General features: G+C 42.0%; 1 protein-coding gene across 5 annotated transcripts in view; it reads left to right on the forward strand.

The window, feature by feature from the left end:
• Positions 1-18,350, forward strand: part of Plppr1 (phospholipid phosphatase related 1) — a 279,981-nt gene that overhangs the window by 249,824 nt on the left and 11,807 nt on the right. For all 5 annotated transcript variants that reach the window (XM_015992506.3, XM_006973667.4, XM_076564193.1 and 2 more), the window contains one exon: positions 16,611-16,861. In XM_015992506.3, coding sequence (XP_015847992.2) covers positions 16,611-16,861 — 251 coding nt within the window. The remainder of the gene's footprint in view (positions 1-16,610; positions 16,862-18,350) is intronic.

Here is an 18,350-nt window from a genome sequence, read left to right on the forward strand (position 1 = left end):
TAATGAATGTAACACTAATCAATCACCATAAATTGTGATCTGTGAATGAAGCATGAATACTTTAAATGCACTTTCAAAGGTCATTTTGTTTTATGGCTGTAAGAATTGATATTCAGAGACAAGCTTAATATCAGCCTTTTGAAAACTAGAAATTGGTCTCAATTTTGAAAGTCATTTCAATGTTCTTATTCTAGAAAGAGACTTTATTTAATTATTTTATTTCTACTTACATTATTTATAACTTAAACATGGGGGTCAGGTATGTTCACTCAACTTTCAATTATTAATTTATTGAGAACCTACTTTATGCTAGGTTCTGATAGTGTTGAGGGGGACATTTTGTCAACAAACCTGAATAAAATTTGCTCTGGTTGATTTTCTATTCTAATTTGGAAAGCCAGGCATTGAACGATATAAATAACTAAATAAATAATGTTTTTTTAGAAGATATATGCTACAGAGAAAAATTGATGTGGGAAATTAAATAGGGTGTTTGTGCCAGTGGAGGGAGGATGCTGTCGCTCAAGAATTGTCTACAGTTGATATCAATTTGATAGAAAGACAAAAATCGTCAATACAGGGACAATCCCAGTGAACAGGGTGCCCAGGAATCAAGGCTAGCTTCAGATGCTAACTGCTTAAAACTAACTTGCCCAAGAAGCCTAAAATTAATGCATGGCATCTGGAAGTCCAGCTTTGTTTCTGAGCCATGAGCCTATACTATAAATGAAAAATGTCAAGAGCAAGGCTTATAAACAGGCGGGGATGTTTCTAGAATGCAGAGATAGAAAACTTGAAGAGATAGGGAAGTAGGGAAGAGAAATGGGGTGGATATTAGAAGTTTTGAAAGAAATGGAACTTCAGATTCTTGATCCCAGGATGCTAAAATGTTTAGAACTCCCTAGTAGAGATGTACCCTGTTTCTGGACCATGAATGTGGTTCAAGATGGAGAGGAAGACTGATACCAAAACTGGGAGCTGTAGTTGGCCTGAGAGGCTCTATGCAATCTGCTCAATACTCAAAAAGCCACAAGGGGGGTAGATTTTAGTTACTTTGCTCTGTGCAAAGGATGGATATTTTCCTTTGAATGTTATCCTCAGTGATCTAGACTAAAAAGATATAAAGTCATATGCGACCCCTTTTCTGAGGATTCTACGCAACAGCAGCGCTTACAGGTTGGGGCCAAATAAAAAGGCTAATTGAGCAGAGGACTGCTTTCTCTAGCACTTTGCTGGTTAGGCAGTATAAAACCACAACACTTCAGTGAGCTCAGCTATTACAAAGCAATGTTTCTTTCCCTCAGCACAGTTGATGTGTTGGACCAATGTTCTAGTAGCACAACTGGCATGATTTAGTTTCATGTCTGTTACTGTGATAAAATACCATGACTAAAAGCACTGTAGGAAAGCTCATAATTCCAGGTTCTTGTCTTTTATTGTGGGAAAGTCAAGGCAGCAAGGACTTGAAGCAGCTACTCACATCATATCCACAGTCAAAAACAGAGAGAAATGAGTGCATACATGCTTAGGGTTCAGCTAGATTTCTCTACTTTTCTACAGTCTGGGACACCAAACCATAAATAGTACCACTCACTTTCAGGCTGTGGGTTCTTGTATTGATGAAGACAACCAAGGCAGTCTCCCTTAAAGATCTCCACAGTCCAACCTGATCAAGACATTTCCTCATTTAGAATCTCTTCCCAGGTGACTGTAGGTTGTATCAAGTTGACATTTAAAAATTAACCATCATATCCAGATAGTTCTTTTTTGTATAGGAAAAGAGCAGCATCCTCTACTTACTGTAGGATGTTTAGCATCATCCTTGGCCTCCACAACCAGATATCTGCCATACTATCCCCTCTTGTACTAGTGTCCATCAAAAATGCCTTCTAAAACAAAGTATCGCCTGTGGGGAAAGATCACACTTAGCTGCCAACGACTTCTGCAATGTTTAAGAAAACAAGTATGTTTTAATAACTGCTTTTAAAAGTGAAGGCTACTTTTGCTATATAAGATATTTCACAACAAAACTCATCATAGAGAGCCATAAAAATACTGTGTGAACGTTTGTAGTTGTTCTCAGCAGTTAATAGAGAGTGAGTTCAAAGCTTTCTATAAAAAAATAGCAAGTGTGTCCAGGGAACTACTTAAATTATGGCCATAGTGCATAGTAAAATGCTTAGGAAATGCATCGTGCAGGGAAGGAGCATCAGTCCCATGTCTGTTAATCAGCACAGGCCAGTGACTGTCCAGCCTGCATGATGCTGATCTGTGGGTGGAAAGAGGAGTAGGCCACCAACTACAGATTTTAAAAACTATGATCAGGATGACCAGAGGCAGATTTGAGGAATTGTAGAAGCTCTCTGGGCCTTAGGCTTTGAAGTCTCTGTTTTCAGATCCCATGGTAGACATGTTTCTCTCTCTGCATTAGTTCACTTCTGGGCATACTCCCTGAATTTATCTGCACCCATGTTCTCCATCTAGTTTACTAAACAGCATGTGGATCCACACTGTCTAGCAGCACTGAGAAACAGCTGCTTAGAGGCTGGCGGGATGGAAAGGGGAGATGACAGCAGGGTGAACGAAAGGAATAATACCTGTGAGAGAAAGCACCCAGGCTCTGTCTTGCAAGAAAGGAGTGAAGAAAATAATATTCTCACTGAAATAAAAACAATCTGTTCCAAGTTCATGCTATTGTATGTCTTGTAGGAGGGAGAGGTGTCTTTGTTAGGTTAGGTTAGCCTGTCATTTCTGCAAATATTCAGTAGTTGTTTTTTTAGTTGATAAACCATCAGGATTTTAGGTAACTATCCTTGGTCATCAATTATCATGATTGAAAGTTACAACAATGGCAAATACAGTGTTGTTTTTAAAAATAACCAGCCCATTATATTATAGAAATTGCTTTGTTCAAACAGAAGATGAATAACACATGGTACTCGGTATTTGTCTTAGATTTTCAGAATTACAGATTTCTTATCTCATCAGTTTTTAGAGCGACTTTAATAATTTATAGTTAGCTTTTTCATTTACAATAGTGATATCAATTTAGTACTCATAATTTTATAGTATGTGTATAATCTTTCTGTGATTTGAATGACAGCTGTGTGATAAGTGGACTGTTTAAAACATATTTTCAAAGAAAGCGCATAGTGACAGGTACATATAGCTACATTGTGAGGTGAGAGACCCCAGAACACTGGAAATCAGTGGGAGAAACTAGAATTGTGTACAATTCTGAGACAGCATAAGAAAAAGAAAACATCACAATGTCTGTCACCCAACCTCACAGCCAGGGAAGGTGGGATATCCACTATCCACTGTAGCAATCTGAGTGACTAAAGTCTCCTAATCCACACAGGCTTTGGGGCCATTTACATAAGCAACATTAAACCTAGGAGGAAACTCACACCATCTCTCAGCAGCCCCACAGGATACCTTAGGCAGGAACCATCTTGAGAAATGAAGTGTTGTCTGAGTTTATGCTACATAGTTCCATCCCTGGGACTCTGCTGACATTCCCTCCACTGGTTTGGAGGAAACTTTGCAAATTCAACTTGGCCCAACAATATGACTGTGATCTAAGCTTACTTCTTGGTCACACTGTGGAAGATAAGTATCAGGACACAAGGGAACAGAGGCCACTCAATACCCTTGAGGACTCATAACCAGGATGCTTGCCTCTGATACCTATGGTGGAGGCAGCTTTGTGTATGACTCTGGTATCCAGACTGAAGGTGGCCACCCATGCAGTTGCCATAGCCCCTCTCCCACTCGGATGCCTTAGGTTGACAACAGAGGGGAAACCCTTCTGCCCCAGCTCTGCCCACAGGAGAGTGGTGAGATGGTAGAAACTTCCATGGCTCCAGCTCTCTTCTTCCTGCAAATGTATGTCAGAGGGAGTGAATGCAACTTTGTCCACTCTGGCTAAAGTCACACACAGGCAGAGAACATGGCAGCTTCTGCTGCCAATCATAATTACACACTTTATAGTCACACACACACACACACACACATACACACACACACACACACACACATGCGCGCACGTGCCATTTTGTCTGACCATACACTTATCGGAACCTAGGTATGCCATTGAGAAATAACCATGATTTTAACGATGGTTTCTCCCCATGAAGCCTCTGGGTTAGCACCACTGACTGGTCAGAAGACAAAAACACAGACAATTCACCCACTGCTGGAATGCCAATGTTATAGTATCAATAATACACAAAGAAGCTTCTATCACTCAGTACAGGCTTCTACTCCCAGGCTAGGAGAAGCCACACTTTGAACTCCCACATGCACTGGTGTTTACACCACAGCTGTCTGTGGTACTGCTCTTGCTTGGCCTATGAGGTATAAGGCCTGCCTGACTCCAGCATGACATTCATTGTGTCCAGCCTCATTAATTAAAGTCCAAAGAAGTGGGGCTGGAGAGATGGCTCAGTGGTTAAGAGCACCGACTGCTCTTCCAGAGGTCCTGAGTTCAATTCCCAGCAACCACATGGTGGCTCACAACAACTTTATTCCAAAGTGGTTGTACAAGCTTGCATTCCCACCAGGAGTGGAGGAGAGTTCCACTATTTCCACATCCTCTCCAGCATAAAGTGTCTTCAGTGTTTTTGATCTTAGCCACTCTGACAGGTGTAAGGTGGTATCTCAGAGTTGTTTTGATTTGCATTTCCCTGATGATTAGGGATGTTGAGCAATCCCTTAAATGTCTTTCAGTCACTTGAGTTTCCTCTGTTGAGAATTCTCTGTTTAGTTCTAAAGCCCATTTCTCAATTGGACTGTTGGTTGTTTTGATGTCTAATTTCTTGAGTTCCTTATATATTCTGGATATCAGTCCTCTGACACATGTGGGGTTGGTGAAGATCTTTTCCCATTCTGTAGGCTGTTGCTTTGCCTTGTTGACCGTATCCTTTGCTCTACAAAAGCTTCTCAGTTTCAAGAGGTCCCATTGATTGATTGTTTCTCTCAGTGTCTGTGCTACTGGTGTTATATTTAGGAAGTGATCTCCTATGCCAATGAGTTCAAGACTACTTCCTACATCTTAAATGGTCCTTAGCCTCTATAATCTCTGAAGAGAATTAGTTTTCCCCTAAGAAAGGCTCATATTGGTCAACTTTTGGTCATTTATTCATCTAATAGCCAAAACCTGGAAACAACCTAGATGCCCTTCAACTGAAGAATGGATAAATAAATTGTGGCACATATACACAATGGAATACTACTCAGCAGAGAAAAACAATGACATCATGAGGTTTGCAGGCAAATGGATGGATCTAGAAAAAAATCATCCTGAGTGAGGTAACCCAGACTCAGAAAGACAAATATGGTATGTACTCACTCATAGGAGGATGCTAGATGTGGAACAAGGATGACTGGACTGCTACTCACATCACCAGTGAGGCTACCTGGAAAATGGGACCCCAAGAAAGACACGGAAAAATGGATGAGATCTACATGAATAGCCTGGACATGAGTGGGAGCAATGAAGGGCAAGGATCGCCGGAAAGAGAGCGGGAGATCCTAGCTGGATCAAGAAAAGAGAGGGAGAACAAGGAATAGGAGACCATGGTAAATGAAGACCACATGAGAAAAGGAAGAAACAAAGAGCTAAAAAGAGGCCCACAGAAATCCACAAAGATACCCCCACAAAAGACTGCTGGCAATGGTCGAGAGACAGCTGGGACTGACCTACTCTGGTGATGGGATGGCCAAACACCCTAATAGTTGTGCCATAAACCCCATCCAAGGACTGAGGAATCTGCATGCAGACATCCACAGCTAGGCCCCAGGTGGAGCGCTGGGAGTCTAATTAGTGAGAAAGAGGAGGGTTTATATGAGTGAGAATTGTTGAAACCAAGGTTGGATAAAGCACAGAGACAAATAACCAAACGAATGGAAACACATGAACTATGAACCAAAGGCTGAAGGGCCCCCAACTGGATCAGGCCCTCTGCATAGGTGAGACAGTCGATTGGCTTGATCTGTTTGGGAGGCATCTAGGCAGTGGTACCAGGTCCTGGGCTCATTGCATGAGTTAGCTGTTTGAAACCTGGGACTTATGCAGGGACGCTTGGCTCAATCTGGGAGGAGGAGACTGGACCTGCCTGGACTGAGTCTATCAGGTCGATCCCAGTCCTCAGGGGAGACCTTGATCTGGAGGAGGTGGAAATGGGGGGTTGGGTGGGGGGAAGGGGAGGGGGGCAGGAAGGGCGAGAACAAGGGAATCTGTGGCTATTATGTAGAACTGAATAGTATTGTAAAATAAAAAAAATATAAAAAAAATCACATCACATCAACAGAATTAAAGACAAAAATGATATCTCACTAAATGTGGGGAAAGTCATTGGGTAAAACTCAATACACCACCATGATAAAAGCTCTGCACAAATACAGCATGAAAGTACTGTACCCCAACATAACAGAAGCTGTGCGTGCCCACCCCCAACATCATACAAAAGGAGAAAATTGTAAAGTATGTCCCTGATACCAAAAAAAAAAAGGCAAGCATCTCCTCTTAACACTTTTTATAAATACAGAACTGGAAATGTTAGCGAAAACAACTGGACAAGAGAAAGAAATGAAAGCCATACAAATAAATGAAGAAATCATAATTGTCCCTGTTCACAAATGATATGATCTCTGAAGACTGCAGCAAAACACAATTAGAACAGACAAGTGAATTAAAGCTGTGAGGTACAAGGTCAGCATACAAAAACTAAGTCATTTTCTCTACACCAATAACAATTTTTTACAAGAAACCATGGAAGTAATCCCATCACAAGAATTATTTAAAACACATAGGAATAAATTTAACAAAATAAAAGACCTTTAAGTGAAAATTACAAATCACAAATGAAAGATATGGTAGAAGACTTACAGAAAAAAAGAAAGACTTCCCATGTTCATGGATTAAAATGTCATTGTTAAAATGCCTATGCTATCCAAAGAGATACAGAGATTCAATGTAACCACTGAAATGCTGATGATATACTAAACAGAACCAGAAGAAAATCCAACATTTTATATGAAGGCCAAGCAATCATGAAGAAACGAGCCAAGCTGGAGGTGTCACAATTTTAGGACGCACTGAAGAAGTACAGGAAACTAAGTCTAACTGTTGACAAAGGTATCAAAGACACAAACAGGAAAGTGGATGACCTTCCCATAGCTGGCACTGAAGAATGTACATATCCACAACAGAAGACTGTGTCTCTCACCCTGCAGAAAGAACAGCTCAAAGAGACAAAGTACCTAAATACAAGACGGGAAACTCCGGGTTGGGGGAGAAAACTTCTTAGCAGAAAGCAGAAAGACTTCTATGACCCCAGCAGTGCTTTTCTGGAGATGACTCCAGCAGCACAGAAAACAGAAACAAAAATCACAAAAAGGGGTTACATCAAGCTTAAAGGCTTTTGCAGGAAAATGGAAGTAAAACTGTATAGGGTGACAACATGGACTAACTGGAGGAGAATAGTATGGAGGGGGAATACTCAACATGCAATATCAACTTGTATGAAAACTTTAAAAACAAATACATATTTAAATGCTTCTTCACACCAAAGGAAACAATGACCTCACCAAAGTGAGCAGACTGCTTCACACCAAAGGAAGCAATCACCTCACCAGAGTGAGCAGACTGCTTCACACCAAAGGAAGCAATCATCTCACCAGAGTGAGCAGACTGCTTCACACCAAAGGAAACAATGACCTCACCAGAGTGAGCAGACTGCTTCACACCAAAGGAAGCAATCACCTCACCAGAGTGAGCAGACTGCCTACATAATTGAGAAAAGCATTTTCCAACCATATATATGGTAGTGGATATTAGAATATATAAAGAAGTAAAAACTTTTTAAAGTAATGTATTTTTTAAGGAACATGAGACTCGTATGATGGTGCACATTTATAATTCCACCACCCAGGAGGTAGAGGCAGGAGGATCAGGAATCTAGGCCAGCCTCACCTACATAAAAAAAAAGTAGGCAGCCAGCTTGGCCCTGTGTATCAAAACAAACAAACAAAATGACCTGAATAGATATCTCTCATAAGAAGAAATATAACAGGGAAAAATGTGAATGAGTGCTCTGAATCATTAACATAAAAGAAATTCAAATTAAAATAAAATTGATATGTCATTTCACTTCAGTTAAAAAAAATAATAAAGCAGCTCTGCTATGGATGTGGAAAAAAAAGAACTCTTACTGTGGTTGAGAATGTTAATTAGTACAGTCGCTATGAAGAAGACTTCAGAAGTAACCAAGAAAACCAAAATCAGTTTTCCTGTCTGACCCAGCTATTCCAGTTGTAGGGATATAGCCAAAGGTAATAAAAGAGGCATGTCAGACAGGCACATGTATGTGTCCTAGATACAGTGTAGTCTCCCTTGGCCACCAAGAAGACAGAAATGCTCTCATGTTTTCAGAAAATGGACATATCTTCAGGACATTATATTAAGTAGAACAGACTAGACAAATTCTCTCTCTCTCTCCCTTCCTCTTTCCTTCTCCCTCCCTCTTCCTCCCCTCTCTCTCTTACACACACACACACACACACACACACACACACACACACACACACACACACGAGAACTAAAGAATGTTGACCAGGAAATAGAATAATGTTTATTTGGGATTTGGAAGAGGTGGAAAGGGTTTGTTCAATTTGTACAGTGCATGCTGTATGCATATGTGGAAACATCACGCTGAATCCCACTGTTGTGCACAATATGATTTTGAATTTTAAAATTAATTTTTCAGAAAAAAAATCTGAAGTTCAGATTTACTGACTTAAGTAAAACCACCTCTTTGGGTTACAACCAAGCCATGTGACAAACCTTGCCAGCCTTCAGCATTTGTCCACCATCAAGAGAGGAAACAGTCTAGTTTTGTAAAGCCCTACCCAAGGAGCCAGCCAGTCTCATCGGGTTTGATGGAGGCCTCCTTTTGAAGCGTAATGTTTAACAGAGGTGGATCAGTTAGCAACAGCTGTGTCTCATCTTGTACTAGGAGCAAAAGTCAGAGAGACGGACTTGTTGCCACGGTGAAAAGGTTCTCATTTAACAGCGACATCACAAGCTTTCTGTCATGTTCCCGACAAAAAGATGATTGCAGATCGGAGGGCTCCATGTTATCTTGTGTACAACAGGAAACATTTCATTAGGACGTGCAGTGAATCTTTGCAATAAGTCTTTGTTTCCGTGTGTGTGTGTGTGTGTGTGTGTGTGTGTGTGTGTGTGTGTGTGTGTGTGTAGAAGGGGCAGTGTGCTACAAAATGCACTTGTATCTCTGAGTCCAAGCCCTGCGTAGCAGGCTTCCTGTTAGATCCCCTCATCCACAGCGGCTTGCCATGCTTTCCTACCTTCCTGCCATGCTCTTTGTGCTTCAAAGATCCATGCAGCTCTGCTCCTCTCAGATGTGAGCTGTCACTGCCCCAAGTCTGCTGCACGAATCCTAAATGGTCTTAATAAAAACCCAGAGCCAGATATTGGGGTAAATGCTGAAAGATCAGAGAGACAAAGGAACAAGCCACTAGGGAAACTTCTCACCACTACCGAATCCTCAGGCCCAATGGAAGGTGAGAGTTTAACTCTACAAATCCTCTGACTGAAAGCCTCTGAGTCCTCAACCAAAGACCTAGTTCCTGTCTCCTCGTGCCTTATATACCTTTCTCTGCCCAGCCCTTTCACTTCCTTCCTAGTGCTCGGATTAATGGCGTGTGTGTTTCCTAAATACTGGTAGCAAAGGCATGAGATCTCAAGTGTTGGGATTAAAGATGTGTGCCACCACTGCCTGGCTCTGTTTCTCTCCTAGACTGAATCAATCTCATGCAGTCCAGAATGGCTTTGAACTCACAGAGATCCAGACAGATCTCTGCCTCCCGAGTACTAGGTTAAAGGTGTGTGCCACCACTGTCTGGCCTGTGGCTGGCTCTGTCCTCTGATCCTCAGGCAAGCTCTGATATCACCACATAGGTCCTCAGTACTCCCTGTCTGGTTGATATCAGAGTGTCTCTAAATACATTTTGAGAGGGCAGGAGATAGTCTGCCGGCAAATTGAAAGAGCTAATCTCTCTTCATGGAGTGAAAGAAGGCGCATTTTCTGAGCAGCCTAAACTCAATCTGAGTCAAGGCAATAAGGGAGAGAGGAAGTGTGTCTCTAGATTTTCTACTGGTCTCTCACTTGGGAGGTGAACTTGAGTTTTCTATAAGGTGAAACTTCTTGTGCATATATAAGTAAAACTGTACAACACACACACACACACACACACACACACACACACACACACACTAGAAAGAGGCAGAAACAGATAAAGAGGGAGAGAGACAAGGAGAAAAAGGAACAGGGAGAGATTTAACCTACGCCTCTCTAGGTTATTTGCAGTGAAACCCCTCATGGAGTCTCTCCAGGTTCCAACATCAGTCCTGGCTCTCGGTATTGTTAGGACTGCCCTTGTGTTTTCATACTTCATGTAGATTTTAGTAAATAACTAAGAGATAGTCCACCAGAGGCTAGCATTTGGCTCAATTTTAACTGGGGAGGTGCACATTTATAATTTAGTGCAGAACCATTCGGTCCTCAGTTTGGAGGCTGCTCCTAAGTCCCCAGGCTCTTTGGAGAGGAAAGGAATGTAGCCTCTCCCTCCCTTACCCTGCTTGGCTCTGCTGACTACCACTCTGTTGCCTGGGTCTGGGCTTCCTGGTGGCCTGCTATGTGAATGGAAACAATTCCCTGGCACCCACAAGTCTGGCTGACTATCTTGCCCAGTTCTGTGGGCATCCTGAAATGAGCCCTGTTATCTTTTGCAAACAAACCAATTATCTGTGGCTTCAAAGATCATCATTATGCATATTTTATTTTAGGTCATGTCACTGTCTCTCCTACATCCTTAGAGTAAAGGGGCCAGGACCCTGCACTGATCCAGTAGAAAGAACCAGGGTCAGCGTTTCACTGCCTGTAGTAAGATTCTATTGATCAAAGACCATAACTCATTCAAAGATATCTGCCTGAAATTACAGGGAGTCTGGGTAAAACCATCTGAACAAAATAAGAGCAGTTTCAATAGCTTCACTTCCCTCCTCCTTCAGCCTTGGGCTTGCTCAGCATGTGTCAGTTGAACTCTTTCAGGTCACAAACAAAAGCCATGCTCTGGTTTCCCTAGGTGACCCCTACCACCAGGACAGGGACTGCGGAGATCACCAGCAAGTGCCAACCCCTTTATCCTACCCTCAAGCCCCTCTACCTGTATGACCTCCAGGAGTTCATTTATACATGGCTTGTGCAGCCTCCCTATGGTTCTGATACCAACCTGCAAGTGAAACTTCTGCAGGAACTCTTCAGAGCCCTAGAGCCTTATCCGGGAATGCAGGTGGCATAATTCCATCTGAATTTCCAAGCTGTCAACTTGGAGGTTTCTGTTGCCCAGCCACTGAGGACATGAGCATGAGGCAGGAGCATAGAATTACCTATCTCTCTCCTTCACAGAAATCCAGCTCAGCTTGCCTCCTTGTCTGCTCGTCTACACCCACCCCCATGTTGCGGCTGGTTTAGAAACTCAGTTAGCTCCTTTTCCATGTCCTGATTCTTGATCCTCCAAATTCCTTCAGCATTTGAAGTGAACAGAGAAGCAATCAATGCCTCAAACATTTGACTTTTATATATCAAAACTGTTACTTTTAGAGTTTTTGTCTAATGTAAACTCACCCTAAATGTAACTCATGCTCCTGAAGCAAGGAACACTATTGGTGGAATTCTGCCATAAGACAAATAGAACCAACTATCAGAGTGTATGTAGCAGTATTAAGAGGGAGAATTGAGGGATGAAAATTTTGCAAAGAAAACTAAATCTGATGCTTGGTAAACTAACTGAAAAATAAAAAGGGTTGGGCTGGAGAGATGGCTCAGCGGTTAAGAGAACTGACTTCTCTTCCAGAGGTCCTACATTCATTTCCCAGCAATCACATGGTGGCTCACAACCACCCATAATGACATCTGGTGCTCTCTTCTGACCTGCAAAGACACATGCAGGCAGAACACTGTATACATAATAAATAAATAAATCTTAAAAAAGAAAGAAAGAAAGAAAGAAAGAAAGAAAGAAAGAAAGAAAGAAAGAAAGAAAGAAAGAAAGAAAATAAAAAGAGCTTGAACAGAGGAATCTTGTCTGCAAGAGAGGATAAAACTGTTCCCAGGAGACTTTCATTATTAAATGAAAATCATAGTGGCAGGTGTTGGCTATCTCCCTACAAGTTGTTGTTTATGGAGGTCCCTGTGCTCCTCAAAACAATAGAGGCTATTGCCACTGCTGCTGGTTGCCCATACAACTAGATGGTAAGACTCGCTTGCTGAAGATACCACACACTTCACCATGGGATAGAGAAATCAGGCGAGGACTGACCTGGAAACTTCCTCTCTGCTGGACAGCCCCCACCATGCCAAAAGGTGATCTGCTTGCTGCTAGACAAATTATCATTAACAGTCATGATGGGTCTAGAGTTGAGTAAGAAACACTACCAACTGGCTAGACAAGATGTTCCCTCTGGTGCAGTAGTGGAAAGTCTGTTTGTTCTAGGGTTAACTAACCACTTTCTGATTGGATCTGAGGCCTGCTACGTAAGAGGAAGTTCAGTCTAATACTGTAAATGTCAAAAGCCCGTGGCTAAAGAGGGAATAAGCTCCCATGGGAAAACTACCCTCCTGTTCTTTTTTTTTTCTTGCTAAATGAACATGATGTGTCAGCCAAATTGCCTTCTAAATAACTGTGTCTATTCTTTATGTTGGTGCTGCTGTCATCATTGGGCTTAGAAGTTTCTTTTTCAGTAATCAAGGATAACTGTAGAGATGCAGAAGTGAGCAAAGTGCTTAGAATAACTGCAGAGTTCTCAGCCAAAAATGGGACATCTGTACCATCCTGCCCAAGACTCAGAGACTATCACAGAAGAAGGGACAGACAGAATGTAAGAACTGGAGGGACTCTGGAGGGAGGGAGAATGGGGAAGAAGATTGTCTTCTCAGCAAGATATAGCTGCTGCACTCTTGAACTCACGGCAGGTGTGATTACCCCCACAACACGGAGTCTGTCAGCACTGTGTGATGGGGGAGAAATGGGCTCAGAGTCCCCACCACCACTGAGGATTTGTAAGCAAATAATGGTTGATGAGAACGGGAAAGACATTTTCTTCAATGGTACAGGTACTGGGAGGTGGCCATGCTCCTGTAAAGAAACCTTCTCCTGTGCTCTGTAAACGGCCTTAATGATAAAGTCAAGGGATCACACACCAAGAAAACGTCATAAAAGTAGAAGAGAGACTAGTGGATAAGAGGAGGGGAATGAGTGGGAGGAGAAGGGCCTCAAAGGAGGGCAATGAATGGTGAATATGATCAAAATAATTATCACATGCATGAAAATGCCATACTGAACCCTGTTATTATATATAATTAATATGTGCTAATAGAAAAGTTAAGGAAAACATTTCTAACCTTTCAAAACCATGATCTCACTTAAATAATTTTAGGAGTCATGATATATTGCATAGACATTTTTAAAACTTCTTAATATCGTGACTTTCAACAGAAGAGGCCATACAGGTTATTTCACCAAACTCTAAGAATAAAACTGCTATTTTTAGTCCCTCAGAATTGTAAAAATAATCTCAAGGAGTTCAGGGTTGAGTGATAAAGGAATGGCTAGAGTCTTATACAAAAACACAGTGTGATCTGACATTTCCTGTAAGTCATCAACTGTGGGTTCTACAGCCCTTCGTTGGCATGGCATGTGCCAGAGAAAGGTGGCATCCCTTGGGTGGGCATTGCCCTTCAGATCTGAATCAAATACATCAGAATGAAATATAAGGAGACTGGATGCTGTTAAGCCTTCAAGAAAAGCCAATTTAAGCAGAGATAAGTGTGAGGAGCAGTGCAAAGCTCCATAGCAGGACAGCGTGTGCAGAGCCCATCATCCCAGAAGCACTGTGTGCATGAGTGAAGCTGGCTTTTCAGACACTGATCCTGAGAGCCTAGGTACCCTCCTTTTCCAAAAACCTACTGCTGTCCTTGTTGAAGACATGTCTGACAAATGAAGTGCCAGAGGAAAATGTTGTCTCTTTTCTATTTTCAAATCATAAATAACCCTTGTTTCCTGGAAAAGATTGTCCAGACAGAGTTATTACCCCTTGAACCAGCCACAGACCTGATCTTTAAGAACCTTACTTGAAGATGTAAGAAATTTCCAGCCTCTCTGTGTTTAGAGCCTGGGGGTGAAAACTGCCAGGGCATGATCAATGGATGTCTGCTCTCCCAGATCAGAGCCCCTAAGTGTGAGGCGGCTGCAGCTATTAAAGACGCCAGTTCTCATTGTGGTAAAAGTCTCGCAAAGCCACAGGAAGGAAAATTATAGTAATCAATACAGGTCAAAATGAAACCGTAAAGAGCCACAGACAGACTAAGCACTATAGAGACTCAACTCATGTATGGAATCCAAAAATATGATTTCAGCAAAGCTGAATAGCAGTGGAGGGAGAGATGGAGAAAGGCTGCTTAATGAGTACTAAAGATAAAAGTAGCTATGGCAATACAGTAAGTATCAACTTTTCAAAGACTTATTTCATTTGTTAGTGTGTTTTCCTGTGTATATGTTAATGCACTACATCCATGCAGTGCTCAGGAGGTCAGAAGGAGGCGTCAGATGCCCTGGAGCTGGAGTTGCAGATGGTTGTGAGCCACTATGTGGGTGCTGGGAACTGAACTCAGATCCTCTGCAAGAGCAGCCAGTGCTCCTCTAACCACCGGGCCATCTCTCCACCCAATAACTATCAATACTGACAATATACTATAGATTTCCAAATGCTGGGAAAGGGGAGTTTGATTGTTTTCAGCAGGAGTGACAAATGTTTGAGGAAAAACACAAATGATGCTTTGGTGACTTAAGTCATGATACAGATGATTTAAATGTTCCTCAGTGTATACATGTGTCCAAATATCACAGGGTGCCCCACAAGTATGTGTAATCATATGCTTTCATATCAGTTAAAAAATGCTTTTAACAATAACAAAAAAGATCCTATTTATCAATGGTCAAGTTTCTTGAGGTTAAAGCTGTGGAATTTACCAGAGAGCAGAATAAAAATCTAGAGGTAGTGTATGCACCAAGCTTCCCAGCTAAAAAATAGTCAGAATAAACACACAGGCACACACATACATACATACATATATACAAGCACACATGCACATACCTGTGTTCACACGTGCACACACACAAACACACATAAACAAGAATGCACACATACACACACACACACACACACACACACACACACACACACACACACACCAAAAGATGTCCCTGGAAACAGTGAACTTGTTACTTTATGTGAAAAAAAGGGATCTGAAGGTATGCTTATACTAATCATCAGGGGCTACCATGGTCTATTCAGGTGACTTAAGTGCAATCCAAAGTGTTTTTATGAGACAGGCGAGAAAGTCCGAGTCTGTGGAGCAATGGAATAATAAGGTGAATGCCAGAAAGGAGGAGACTCCTAAGTGCTGGAAAAGATAAGGAATGAGTTCTAGCCTGGACTTTCCAAAGAAAGTTTCCCCTGGAAAAACCTACTTTGAACTTCCAGCTTGCAGAACTTGGTGAAGACATAGATTTACACTACTTTAAGCCAGGCTGCTTGTGGCAGTTTGTTTTAGCAGCATTAAGAAACTAATACTGTTGGCAACACTCAACCTTAATCTCTTTTCTGTTTTCTCACTTATTATTTCCCACATCAAATAAAACAATGCAGCAACATTTTTTAAACATTTTCTCTTTGGGGGGAAACTCTGTAAAATCATTATTCATTCTCACTTATAACCTTGATATTATAGATGACTGCTCTTTGCATTTCTAGATAAAAATAGAATGAATAAATTCCCTATAGAAGGAAGAACTACTTAAGATACCATGAGGCCGGAGAGGCAGCTCAGGTGGTAGAGTGCTTGTGTAACATGCACAAAGACCCAGGTTCAGTTCCCAGCACTGCATAAACCAGGTAGGCTGGCACACTCCCATAACCCCACTACTTAAGAGGTGGCCGCAGGAATGTCAGGAGTTTTAAGATCATCCTGGGCTACATAGGGAGTTTGAGACCATTCTGGGCAACATGAGATCTTGTCTTAAAAGCAAAACAGAAACCAGACACCATGCTGGGTCTTTTGTATGTACGCCATCTTCCCAAATGACCCCATCTCTAGTTCTCTCAGCCAAGGACACTGAGGGTCAAAGAAGTTGCACTGCTCACGTGAACTGGCCACCAAAGCTGGAGCATAGGTCATAAAACCCAAGCTTCCAGCTCCTCACACTGAGACTATGTTGCTTAAGCTAAAGCATTCACACAAAGCAATAAAATGCCAACAGTAGACCACCAGCCAAGATTTGGAAGAAACGATCATTTAGGAGGCAGGGATCACATCCTAGAATGATAAAAGTGAATGGACAATTTGACTTTTAAAATCTTTTTGAAGGTGTCATCATGGACTCTCCCAACTGCTTCTTCTCTGGGGCAAAAACCGACTAACAGTGCATGTCACCACTCTGATTTCTTTCAAATCTCCTTATAGGGGTATTTGCATTTGGACTTTTTGCTACTGACATTTTTGTAAACGCCGGGCAAGTGGTCACTGGTCACCTAACACCATACTTCCTGACAGTGTGCCAGCCAAACTATACTAGTACAGACTGCCGGGCACACCACCAGTTCATCAACAATGGTAACATCTGCACTGGGGACCTGGAAGTGATTGAACAGGCTCGGAGGTCCTTCCCCTCCAAACATGCTGCTCTGAGCATTTACTCCGCCTTATACGCCACGGTGAGTACGTGAGCCTGTCTCCCCAAGTTGAGATTTTGCTGCGATGTGTCTCTCACCTTTCCCACCACCATTCTATCATCCCTGTTATATGATTTTTTAAGTCATAGAAAATATGTCTCTCTCACATCGTATCACACCATTGATAAAATAACCTTCCTCCTGAACCACTCCTCATCCTAAATGTCCAGAGGACTTAGCTTGAAGAGAAATTTGATAATCCCCCACTTACACCCTCCCAGTTTACAGGTGGGAAAACTAAGGCCTCATGAATACCTAAGAACACACAATCTGATCTGTGGCCAAGCTCCTGGCACTGTCTGGGATTTTCTCACCACTACCACAGTTTTATTTGATTCCATAGCAGCATACCTTCCTTGTGCCTACCTGTAGGTTTTCAAGTGTGGACTCCAGTATGTGATTGGCCTCACAGTGTGCAGGCTAGGATTAAACATATATATCCTGTGCTTCTTGCAACACTCTTTATTGCTTTGTTAAGAGCTGGATAATTCTAGAATTTAAGACCCCAAACTTCACTTCTCATTTCTCCCCATATCGCACCACCTTTGATTGTCTAGGGCATTATGACCTAGCAGGACATAATTTAAATTACCAATGATAATTATTGGGCATTATTAATACTATTAATAATGATATTAATTATTGCAATTATTCATATTGTCATTAATTAAGAATTAGTTGTTTGTTTATTTATTTATTTTGCTCTCATCAGAGGAAAAGCAATGGTATTTTCTTATTTTTCTACATTGTAACTAAAGTCCATATTGGAAATGTCATATTTCGTCTTTTTCTGATCTAGCTTCCTTTGAACTCAGAACTCAGAAGCACGACTGACAGCCTGAACACACACACAAGCCAATACCACAGGTCCCTGGTGCATTTTACCAGTGGAAGTAGCCATTGGTGAGAAGGACCCCTTCGGGAGTCCCAATGAAGCATGGAGAAGGAAGACAGATCTGTCTCCTTTCAAACCACTCAGATATTCTGGGGTACCCTCATCTTACTCCCTCAGCCCTATCTGCAGAGGGCAGCATCCCATTCTGCACCCAACCCCTGTGGGAGGCACATTGTGCCTCTAGGCTGCTGAGTCCAGTCCTGTCATCACCTGGGCCCCGCCTGCAGATGTGCAGGCAGATGTGAGAATAATGCACTGTTCTGGAACCACACTCTAAATCTGGGCCACCCCGCAGATTCTCAAACTGTTGAGTGAATACTCTCTTCCTCACAACTTGGAACAGGTATTGCTGCTGAATCTTACCACAGCTCACCTCTGGTGCTCCTGACCATCCTGCCTAGCCATCAGAAGTTTCCTAGTTAATCCTTTGGGATCTTCTCTATAATGACTACACGACAAAATAAACCCAGCTGCCCCCACCTTAAGGAAGTGGAAACACAGAGAGCACAAATCAGTTGTTACCTGGTTAGACTTCTTTTTTTCTTTACAAAACAAAGAGGGAATATAGGCCAGGAA

The sequence above is a fragment of the Peromyscus maniculatus genome, chromosome 2, assembly GCF_049852395.1.
Source record: "Peromyscus maniculatus bairdii isolate BWxNUB_F1_BW_parent chromosome 2, HU_Pman_BW_mat_3.1, whole genome shotgun sequence".
Lineage (NCBI taxonomy): Eukaryota > Metazoa > Chordata > Mammalia > Rodentia > Cricetidae > Peromyscus > Peromyscus maniculatus.